Source organism: Oncorhynchus keta, chromosome 33 (assembly GCF_023373465.1).
Source record: "Oncorhynchus keta strain PuntledgeMale-10-30-2019 chromosome 33, Oket_V2, whole genome shotgun sequence".
NCBI lineage: Eukaryota > Metazoa > Chordata > Actinopteri > Salmoniformes > Salmonidae > Oncorhynchus > Oncorhynchus keta.
In genome coordinates, this window is record NC_068453.1 from 5,949,432 (window position 1) to 5,961,766 (window position 12,335).

A 12,335-nucleotide genomic window follows, 5' to 3' on the forward strand; every position below is an offset into this window, starting at 1 on the left:
AGGGATGATGTGAAAAATGCACCAAAGCGACTGAGAAAAACTGTAAAACCCCATCCAAATATCTTTAGAGTATGTCGATTTTGTGTATAAAGCACACTTCTGACAAAACAGATTTACGTTTTTCCTCCAGGTTCTCCATTTTCTGCAATGTTGCAAACCAGCATATGGAACAACTCTCTGCAAAATGTGTCCTTCCTAGTCTGAAAACAGTGACGAACAATACAAAATTCTCCAGACCTCCAAGGTCCGTGTACATTTTGTTATTTTGATTGTCGAGTCAAAAATGGAAAAACAGAAAACAGCTAATTTTCTTTTTTTTGTTTCTGAATTTGAAAACTGAAAATCGGATAGGACTTGTTTTCTCATTTATATTGTTGAAATTGGTTGGACATGGAATAATGAAAAACAAATAACAACAATAAGAATTCCATTTTTAATTTTTGTTTTTTTTCTATTTGTTCACACCTGGAAGCACACCCCCCTCCTCATAGAATATTCACGGGGCTTAGGGTGTGTGTTTACAGTCTGGGTTGGCAGCACAAAGAAATTATGAGACTGTGTGAGTGTGACAGGAAGAATACAATATTTATGTTAGCTAAGATGCAGAACTTAATATTAAGTTAGCATGCCAATATATCAAACTCAACAACAGCTGAACAAAGTTGGTGTCATGGATCCCTCTGGAACCTTCATTGTGCACACCTGGCCTCTATTCCCACTGATTAGTATCTTATATGTGTGCTCTGTTCCCTCTGTCTTTGTCGGTTATTGTTACATTTACATTTGTTCCCATGTCTGTTGGTGGTGTGAGTACCTATACGTTGGTGCAACTGTTATGCTGCATGCTATATATATTGTGTCTTTCGGGTATCGTCCCATGGCGTTCAACGAGGTTTACCCTCACTCTTTTGTTTGGGTACAGCCCAGTGTTTTTGTATACATGTTTGTTTTGGGTGTATTAACCCCTATTGTGTATTCCTGCGTCTGTCTCCAAAATACCAGCGTGACAGTTGGCTTGCTCTAGCTAGCAGGTTGCTAGCTAGACCCACCTGGTTACTGACTATAGACACGCTAGCTAGTAATAGCTATTGGAAGTAAGTTAGTCCCTCAACATGCTACAAGATGTAGCTGCCCGGCCAGAGCTACCTGCTGCAGAAAGGCCAGATTTCTCCATTACTCTCTGAAGCCAATTTAGCTAGATCTTCTGTCAGCTGCTGGTGTTTATTGACTGAATAATAATGAACAGCAGATATTATAAATGGTTACCTATCTGGCACTTTGCTTAGCTAACTTAGCTATTGCTTACACATACAACAATATCCAATCAAGCAATAGTCAGAGCTGATCTGTGCGTGTGTGTTTGTGGTGTGAGAGAGTTCTGAATGTTCCCGCAGCAGGAAATCACAGTATGGCATCTCATGTGATCATCATGAACTTCATGTAATTACATCAGCCAATACAATAAGTTAAAATAAGCCCTTTTATTGATATGTGTATACATCACCTACATCCTTTCCTGCTCACTGAAAGGCAGACATAGGCTATACTCTTCAGTTGCAAATACGACTATTGTTTCAACAATACCAAACATTAGGAAAACCTCAGAACAGCCTCAGTTCATGGCACATGGACTCTACAAGGTGTCAAAATCGTTCCGCACGGATGCTGGCCCATGTTGACTCCAATGCTTCCCACAGTTGTGTCTAGTTGGCTGGATGTCCATTCTGACCATTCATTATACACATGAGATACTTAAGCATAAGAATCCTAGCAGCGTTGCTGTTCCTGACACAAACTGGTGCCTACTACCATACCCCGTTCAAAGGCACTTACATGTTTTTTTCTTGCCCATTCACCCTCTGAATGGCACACATACACAATCCATGTCTCAAGACTTTAAAAAAAAACACTATTTAACCTGTCTCCTCCCCTACATCTACACTGATTGAAGTACATTTAACATGTGACATCAATCTAGGATCATAGCTTTGACCTGGATTCACCTGTTCAGTCTATTTCATGGAAAGAGCATGTGTTCCTAATGTTTTGTATACTCAGTGTATACAAGTGTCGGATCGTAATTTGATCACCCTGTTGCAGGAAATTGAGACGCAGACCATTTAATGAGAGACTTTGTGAATACACACAGATCGTTCTTGAATTGTATGTGTGTAAGTAAGTGGGGACGGGGAGAAGAGTGTACTGGAGGAGTGTGGGGTATCCTGTCTGGTCATTTGTTCGTGGGCTGTAGCCTCAAGCCTGATATGCATAATAATATAGCCAGTGTCACATTTTTGATACTTCATTCAAAGTGCTTTACCTTAAAATGTGCAAACAGGCTTAAAAACAGGAAGTGCTAACTGGTGGATGGTGACTGCAGTTTGCCTGTAGTAAATAGATGTGTAAAGACAAAGTAATATCATGAAATCTAATTTTGTCTTAGCTTGTAACGTAGAAAATATTTGATTTGATTTTGGATCACAGGATATATGCAGCAATTTCATTCACTTGTATTACTTATCAAGAGAAGGAAGGGAGATAGGAGGAAAGGGAGTTTCTTCAACCAATCCCATCTACACCCATCTATCCACTCTTATGGGTGTTTTCTGTTAAGAGGCTAAATAGCACTAAAGGAAGTAAGCAAAGGCACTATGTGTATTCCTGGGATTAAGTATACTTATTGGTATAATCCTATATTGGCCCGTAGTAATATTATAGTCCGATAATGGCATGTAGCAATCTTATAATTGCTTGTAGTAATCTGCACTTATTACTTTCTGGAAATAATGTATAGGCTCGCTACCAATATAATTGATCCAAGGAACTAGAGGGGAGGGGAAACCCCGCCTAGAGGAAATAACTTAGATTTGGAAACAATAATGGAGTAAAGCCAAGGTGATATGGTTATTAGCATAAAATGGAGGGACTATGAAACTTGTATAAGCATGAAACTGTATAAAAGGAGTGGACAGACTGAGTCCGGTAGTTGGTCCGTTTGCCAGCTCGGCTTGTTACTTTGTAATAAAGTCTAATTGAATTCACAAGTTCCGGTAACGGAGAAATATGATTGAGCGAATATTTCCACGACACTCTCTCCCCCCACACCCACATCCCTCTATCTGTCAACGGTCAGGAAAAATCACACCTGAACATTGAATTTAACTGATTTAATCAAAGGGCAGTTGAACAAGAGTGAGCAAAGTTTAGTATGAGGGGGATAAAGTAGTTGACTTGGCAGCCTGTCAGCATGGGATTGGTGCCAACAGAAAAACAACTTCCCCTGATGTATCCTGGAGAGAAAGAGAGAGTGAGCTAAAACCACACGACATGAGAGAAATGGAGAGACACTTTGAGAGCATCATGCTTAACAGGAAGTGTACATTGGGTTATTTCTTTGAAGGGTGGGGAAGGAGAGGAGGGTCTCAGCTGAAGTCCAAGAATAGTGATATATTTAAAGTAGAAATTTCAGCCTTTTTAAACCTTGAATACAGTACAAGTTTGCATTTCCTGCCGTGCAGGACATTTCCTGCAACAACAGGGTGATCCTACACCTGTATACATTCAGAGAAGTAGGCCAATTATCACAGCAATAGTCGTGTTCACAACTGAAGGGTATAGCCTACATCTGCCTTCAGTGAGTAGGAAAAGACGTTGGTTTAGTATACCCATACCAATTAAAAGTGTTATTTTAACTTACTGTATTGGCTGATGACTACATGACATTCATGATGATCAGCTCAGATGCCATACTGTGCTTTTCTCCTGCGGGAACATTCAGAACACACACACACACACACGCACGCACGCACGCACGCACGCACGCACGCACGCACGCACGCGCACGCGCACACGCACACACACACACACACACACACACACACACACACACACACACACACACACACACACACACACACACACACACACACACACATAATTGAACTTGATTGATGAATTAAGGTCACTAATTATTAAAGAAATCCCCTCACCTCACCTAGTTGTCTCGGTCTTAATTGTCTAGGTCTTAATAGTGCAGACACTAAGCCCTCCACGGTATGAGTTTGACACCCCTGGTCTATAGCTTGACTGGATGTTGTTGTATGTGTAAGCAATTGCTAAGTTAGCTATGCAAACTTCCAGATATGTAACCATTTACAGTAACGGTGGTTCATTATTTCTCAGTCAATTCACACACATCAGCCGACAGAAGATCTAGCTAAGTATTCTACATAAAGTGATGGAGAAATCTTACCTTTCTGTAGCAGGTAGCTCTAGTCGGGCAGCTTCATCAAGTCCATATGTTATGGATTTGATGTTTAACTTTAAGAAGCTAGGATTTAAAGTTGTCTTTTCCTACGGAAACAGTTAGTGCCTTTCTCTAAGCAGTAGGAAGCGGATTATTCAGTGAACCTTTATCTGTTCTTGATTATGGTGATATGATTTATCAAAGTGCTTCTGATGCTACTCTTAAACCGTTGGATGCCATCTACCTTGTGGTCCTTCTGTAGCACAGTTGGTAGAGCATGGCGCTTGTAATGCCAGGGTATTGGGTTCGATTCCTGGGACCACCCATACGTAGAATGTATGCACACATGACTGTAAGTCGCTTTGGATAAAAGCGTCTGCTAAATGGCATATATTATTATATTACCTTTGTGCCCTTCATTTTGTTACAGGAGACACTTTTGATATTCATCACTGCATCTTGTATCAAAAGGTTGGCTGGACTTCGCTAAAGACCCGTAGAGCTCTATATTACTCCTTTTATGTTTACAAGGCCCTACTTCATAAACTTCCATCTGATCTAACTTTGCTGTTGAAGTATAGACACCTGAGTTGCCTAACCCGTTAACGGGATTGGTTAACTCTTGAGTTTCCTAGGGTCTCCACTGAGCGAGGTACATCTGCTTTTAGTTTTAATGCACCGTATTGCTGGAACAAAATTCAAAATATATTTCATCTTGATATTCTGTTACCCATTAAAGTATTAATGGGTGACTTATTTGTGGAAGAATGTAACTGTTTTTCTGGGTAATTTGGGATGTTTTATTTGTGCTTCCCATGACTGTGTTTTTGTATTTTAATGTGTGTATATATTTACTGCAAGTCACAGGAGGCTGGTGGCACCTTAATTGGAGAGAACAGGCTCGTGGTAACGGCTGGAGAGGAATTGGTGGAATGTTTTCAAATACTTCAAACACATGGTTCCATGTGTTTGATGTCCTTCCATTATTATGAGCTGTCCTTTCATTGTTTATGAGCTGTCCTTCCCTCAGCAGCCTTCACTGCTGTACAACATTACAACATTTACAATGTCTACACTGTATTTCTGATCAATTTAATGTTTTTTTAAATGGACAAAACAAAGGTGCTTTTCTTTCAAAAGCAAGGACATTTGTGTGAATTCAAACTTTTTATTATATTTTTTGCATTGTTGTCAAACTGATATTTGACACTTATTAATGCCAAAATAATATTCAAAATGGTGAGTCTTTTTTCCTAAACAGGTGGGGCTCAAAACAGCCTTTGCCCCACCTGCTCTGAATGACAGGTTGATGCTGACCAACAGACTGTACCTCTTACTGTACCTTTCTAGAAACACAATGTAATACACAGTCATATCCAGTAGATGGAGTCATTACACAGAGAGATAAGACTGATTAAGGTACTTTTCAAGATGTTTACAAAATACTTACATCACTACAAATAATTTTGTGTACCCTAGGGGATGATATTGCACCATAACCAAACATGCTTAAATCTATAGAAAATATGTGCTACTTCCAGTAAGACATCCTTTACGCCTAAGAATTTCCCCTTGTCCCTTGCAGCCTTCAGATAATAATGGGTTCAATGGTCTCACACATGCAATTTTCCCATTCACCATAATTATATGAGATCATAAAAACAAATAAAACAAGGACCTGTCTGACAACCTCTTATCTGTCTCTCTTCCCAACATCATTACATGCTATTAATTACGTCACTTATGCTATTGACTAATTTAGGGCAAGGGTTGCTTTGCAGAGAGACTTCCGGGATTGAAACATACTCTGTTTCACGGAAACATGGCTCTCTGGGGACATGCTGTTGGAGTCGATACAGCCACCGGGATTCTTTGTTCGTCGTGCCAACAGGAATAAACATCTGTCTGGGAAGAAGAAGGGTGGGGGTGTATGTTTCATGAGTAACGGATCATGGTGTAATTGTAACAACATACAGGAACTCAAGTCCTTCTGTTCACCTGACCTAGAATTCCTTACAAACAAATGCTGACCGTATTATCTCCCAAGATAATTCTTGTCGGTTATTGTCACAGCCATGTATATCTCCCCTCAAGCTGATACCACAACGACCCTCAAGGAACTGCACTGGACTTTATGAAAACTGGAAACCATATATCCTGAGGCTGCATTTATTGTAGCTGTGGATTTTACACAATGCAAATTTGAGAACGAAGCTACCTAAATTCTATTAGCATATTCATTGTAGTACCTGGGCTGGCAAAACACTGGATCACTGCTACTCTAACTTTCGCAATGCATACAAGGCCCTCCCCGCCCTCCATTTGGCAAATCTGACCACTACTCTATTTTGCTTCTCCACTCCTATAGGCAGAAACTCAAACAGGATGTACCAGTGACAATGACCATTCCAACGCTCGTCTGACCAATCGGAATCCATGCTTCAAAATTGTTTTGATCATTCGGACTGGGAAATGTTCAGGGTAGCCTCAGAGAATAATATAGATTTATATGCTGATTCGGTGAGTGAGTTGATAAGGATGTGCATAGGAAATGTTGTACCCACTGTGACTATTAAAACCTACCCTAACCAGAAACCGTGGATATATGGCAGCATTTAGGCAAAACTGAAAGCGTGAACCAGTGTAGTTATTCCCTCCGCAAGGCAATCAAACAAGCGAAATGTCAGTACATGGAGAAGGTGGAGTCGCAATTCAATGGCTCAGACACAAGACGTATGGTGGCAGGTTCTACAGACAATCACAGACTACAAAAAGAAAATCAGTCACAGACTCCGACATCTTGCTTCGAGACAAACTAAACACCTACTTGCCCGCCTTGAGGATAGCACTGTGCCACCGACGCGGCCCACTACCAAGGACTGTGGGCTCTCCTCCTTCCTGGCCGTCGTGAGTAAGACATTTAAACGTGTTTACTCTCGCAAGGCTGCAGGCCCAGACGGCATCCCTAGCCGCGTGCTCAGAGCATGCGCAGACCAGCTGGCTGGTGTGTTTACGGACATATTCAATCTCTCCCTATCCCGGTCTTCTGTCCCTACATGCTTCGAAATGGCCACCGTTGTTCTTGTACCTATGAAGGCAAAGGTAACTGAACTGAATGACTATCGCCCCGTAGCACTCACCTCTGTCATCATGATGTGCTTTGAGAGACTAGTGAAGGATCATATCACCTCCACCTTACCTGTCACACTAGACACACCGCAATTTGCATACCGCCCCAATAGGTCCACAGATGATGCAATTGCCATCACACTGCCCTATCCCATCTGGACAAGAGGAATACCTACATAAGAAAGCTGTTTATTGACTACAGCTCAGTATTCAACACCACAGTACACTGCAACCTCATCATCAAGCTTGAGGCCCTGGGTCTCAACTCTGCCCTGCGCGATTGGGCCTCCTGACAGGCCGCCCCCAGGTGGCGAAGGTAGGAAACAACATCCCCACTTTGCTGATCCTCAACATTGGGGCCCCACAAGGGTGCATGCTCAGCCCCCTCCTGTACTCCCTGTTCACCCGTGACTGTGTGGCCATGCACACCTCCAACTCGATCATCAAGTTTGCAGACGACACAACAGTAGTAGGCTTGATCACCAACAATGACGAGACAGCCTATAGCGAGGAGGAGAGGTCACTCAGAGTGTGGTGTCAGGAAAACTACCTCTCACTCATTGTCAACAAAACAAAGAAGATGATCTTGGACTTCAGGAAACAGGAGAGGGAGCCCCCCCCCCCTATCCACATCGTCGGGACAGCAGTGGAGAAGGTGGAAAGATTTAAGTTCCTCAGCGTACACATCATGGACAAACTGAAATGGTCCACCCACACAGACAGTGTGGTGAAGAAGGCGCAACAGAAGGCTGTTCAACCTCAGGAGGCTTAAAATCCTCACAAACCTTTACAGACGCACAATTGAGAGCATCCTGTCGGGCTGTGTCACCGCCTGGTTTGGAAACTGCACCGCCCACAACCGCAGGGCTCTCCAGAGAGTAGTGCAGTCTGCACAACGCATCACCGTGGGCAAACTACCTGCTCTACAGGACAGCTACAGCACTCAATGTCACAGGAAGGCCAAAAAGATCAAGGACAACAACCACCTCAGCCACTGCTTGTTCACCCCACTACAATCCAGAAGGCAAGGTCAGTACAGGTGCATCAAAGCTGGGACAGAGAGATTGAAAAATAGCTTCTATCTCAAGGCCATCAAACTGTTAAACAGCCATCTCTAACAGAGAGAGGCTGCTGCCTACATACAGACTTGAAATCATTGCCCACTCTAACAAATTGATCACTTGTCACTTTATTTAATGCCACTTTAATAATGATGTCAGAGGAAGGCCCTAAAAGTTGTCAAAAACTCCAGCCACCCTAGTCATAGACTGTTCTCTCTGCTACCCCATGGCAAGCGGCTTCTTAACAGCTTCTACCCCCAAACCATAAGACTCCTGAACAGCTAATCAAAGGGCTACGCAGACCATTCTTTTACGCTGCTGCTACTCTCTGTTTATAATCTATACATAGTCACTCTAACTCTACCCACATGTACATATTACCTCAATTACCTCGACCTACCGGTGCCCCCGCATATTGACTCTGTACTGGTACTACCTGCGTATAGCCCCGTTTGTTATTTTACTGCTGCGGTTTAATTATTTGTTACTTTTATTTTCTATTTTCTACTTGTTTTTATTTAATTTTTTCGGAACGTCTTAAATCATTGTTGGTTAAGGGCTTGTAAGTGAGCATTTGACTGTAAGGTCATAGGTCGAATACCTGTTGTATTCGGCGCAGGTGACAAATCAAATTTGATTTGATTTGTATTTCATACCATCTATTGCATCTTGCCTATGCCGCTCTGTCATTGCTCATTCATATATTTATATGTACATATTCCTATTCCATCCCTTTACTTAGATTTGTGTGTATTAGGTAGTTGTTGTGGAATTGTTAGATTACTTGTTGATATTGCTGCACTGTCGGAACTAGAAGCACAAGCATTTCACTGCCTTCGCAATAACACCTGCTAACCATGTGTACGTGACCAATAAAATTTGATTTGATTTTAAGGCTAGAGAAGAACATCAACTTCCAGTAATATATTGCTCCTGGGTACACGGGGATAGCCCATACAACTGCACCTGTGAGGACATGTCAACATCTTATCTCTTTTCCAAGCATCAGAAACATGGGATTTCCTTCAGAAGTTCAAAGAGGGTCCCTTTTTTCTTTTTCTCTTTCGCTTTCGGGTTTTTCATTCTTTCTTCCATTTTTAACTGTATGGCTGGCTGCACTAAAACTATGCTACAGATGTTTGAATATAGCCCGGGTGCATCTTCTGCAGGTATTTTGAAATGTTTTCATTTCTGTCAGCAGCTGCCATGGGGGCTTTATGGTTGAATAAAGAAAATGCGTCATTCTCACCATGGCAACAGGCACACATCGACATGTTGTTTATTGACAAATGTTCCTTTTTTAAAGGGTTTGATTGTGAATGTGTTACGAGAACATTTGTATGACTCACTGTCTGAGATAAGTTTATCTCATCAAAGCCTTCCATGACGATGAAACTTCAGATGTAAATCAATGGTAGCCAGAGCCATATATCTCTGGATATGGTTCTGATTGATGGTGGCATTTCAATAATGGAAGATAATTGGTTTGCTCTTTAGAAACTTCAGTTTTTCGGTGGTCTTTCCTGTCAAGTTGCACACAGCAACCAATACAGTCCTGTGTACTAGGACCATCTTTTCCTCTCTTTTCTTTAATACATGTTTACATTACATTTACCCCCTAATTGGTAGTTATGGTTTTGTCCCATCACTGCAACTCCCGTATGGACTCAGGAGAGATGAAGATCGAGAGTCATGCATCCTCCGAAACACAACCCTGCCAAGCCACACTGCTTCTTGACACACTGCTCGCTTAACCCGGAAGTCAGCTGCACCAATGTGTCGGAGGAAACACTGTTTCACTGGTGACCATGTCAGCATGCGCCCGGCCCACCACAGGAGTTGCTATAGCACCATGGGACAAGGACATCCCAGCTGGCCAAACCCTCCCCTAACCCAGACGACGCTGGACAATTTTGCACCGCTTCATGGGTCTCCCGGTCTCGACCAGCTACGACCCAGCCCAGGATCGAACCAGGGTCTGTAGTGACGCCTCATGCACTACGATGCAGTGCGTTAGACAGCTGCGCCACTCGGGAGGACCTTTTTGCGCTCTTTTCTATAAATGTGCTCTATACTAAACCTACAGGTAAAACAGGTGTCTCAGGATGTAACAGGCATTTTCCTCTATGATACAAACATTTGTTGTGAAATGGCAAAATGGCACTGCAGACAATCTCTCGTGGACAGAATACGTAAACATAAAAAGTACAAATTACGCAACATTTTAGTTCTGGGTTAACTGAGATTACTGTGGACATAGCAACATTGATACAGTGCAGTGTAGGTACTGTATGTGTACTGTGTAGGATGTTTCCACACTCCACAGATCACTTCCTTCACAAACATGACATATTCCTCTCGTGCAGATTATGTCTATTCATAATCTGCATAATCTGCACCTGTCTATTCATAACGGCAATGCATAAACATTACATTTCATGGACAAATTACAATCTATATTTTTGTTGTATGATGAGTTACTGTATGTTTGATTTTCTTACAATAGCAATACTATAACATATTTTGGACTAAGTACACATAGCAGTACTAATACTAGCTACTGCATGTAGCCCATAAAATATCTGACTCCAAAGGAAATACTTTCTTTAGGAACCCGAAGGAAATAATTCTGCTGACAGAAAAAAAAGACTAAAAGCTGCCCCACCTTGATACATTGCACAATATTGTCTTAAGCTCTCGTCAATATACCTGGGCAATGCCTAGAGTGTCTTGAAATGTTTATAAGAAAACAGATTTCAAACAATTAAGTGGTTAAGAATAACTGAAAGAGAGAGAGAGAGAGAGAGAGAGAGAGAGAGAGAGAGAGAGAGAGAGAGAGAGAGAGAGAAAGAGAGGGAGAGGGAGAGAGCCTTGTGGGCAGGCTCTAGATTTCCCTCTATTTAAAATGCAATCATCGCCCTACTTGTCATATGTGGGGCTTTTGTCTCTCTTGTCTGTGAACCATCTACTACACTACAACCATCCCTTACTGGAACAGGCACAGTGACAGACAGGGTTAGCTACAGACCAGCCACCTGCCTCACACAGCTAGAGTACAATACCAAACCAGCATACCTGAAAGAAGACATTTCCCAACCAAACTTTGAACAGACTTCAGCACTGTAGTTAGGTCGCAGGACTGGGAGTGAAGATGATTTTAACTACTATATTGATGGTGTCTCTCTATGGGCTCTCTCTGGCCCAAGGGGAAGGAATGGAGAGGATCCAGGAATGTAAAACCAGATGCTCCAAGGTAGGAAATCACCCTTCCTGTATCTTTCTGAGGTAACACTGTTTCTGTTTCAAACACTTCTCAAGTGTCTATGAGCAGCATAGCTGCTTTCACTTTGAACACTACTGCTAATATTATTACTATTGCTTCTACAAACTGACTACAGCTTAACTACAAACAGAGCATACTGTACTGTTGACAATAATCAGAAGTGAGAGTAGTGTTTGTCATACCGTGACCAATAGGTTGTAGTATCATAGTAGTATCCTTCTGTAGCACAGTTGGTAGAGCATGGCGCTTGTAACGCCAGGGTAGTGGGTTCGATTCCCGGGACCACCCATACGTAGAATGTATGCACACATGACTGTAAGTCGCTTTGGATAAAAGCGTCTGCTAAATGGCATATATTATTATTATTATATTATCAGTGTATCATATTTTCCCTCTTGCACGTAATTGAACCTTGACATCACATTCCCCATATATTCCGAGAAACCATGGCAACCAAACAAAGTAAAGGATTATAATGATTGTGTAGAGTTGCTACACCATTAGAGTTCATCACTTCATTTGGCAGTGGCTCTGACTATACTCTTACTGAACGTTTACATTTAATACAGTGAAACACAGTGGCTGAGTGTCGGACATGAAGAGTTATCACTTAGGT

The 12,335-nt window shown here is 41.9% G+C and overlaps 1 protein-coding gene across 2 annotated transcripts in view; it reads left to right on the top strand.

The window, feature by feature from the left end:
• Nucleotides 1-11,349: 11,349 nt before the first annotated feature.
• Nucleotides 11,350-12,335, top strand: part of il17rel (interleukin 17 receptor E-like) — a 43,226-nt gene continuing 42,240 nt past the window's right edge. The window contains exon 1 of one of the 2 annotated variants that reach the window (XR_008088954.1): nucleotides 11,350-11,689. Coding sequence is in view for 1 of the 2 variants with exons in the window: in XM_035748485.2 (XP_035604378.1) it covers nucleotides 11,588-11,689 (102 nt within the window). In the remaining variant the exon portion in view is untranslated. The remainder of the gene's footprint in view (nucleotides 11,690-12,335) is intronic. The other variant, XM_035748485.2, reaches the window with a different exon arrangement.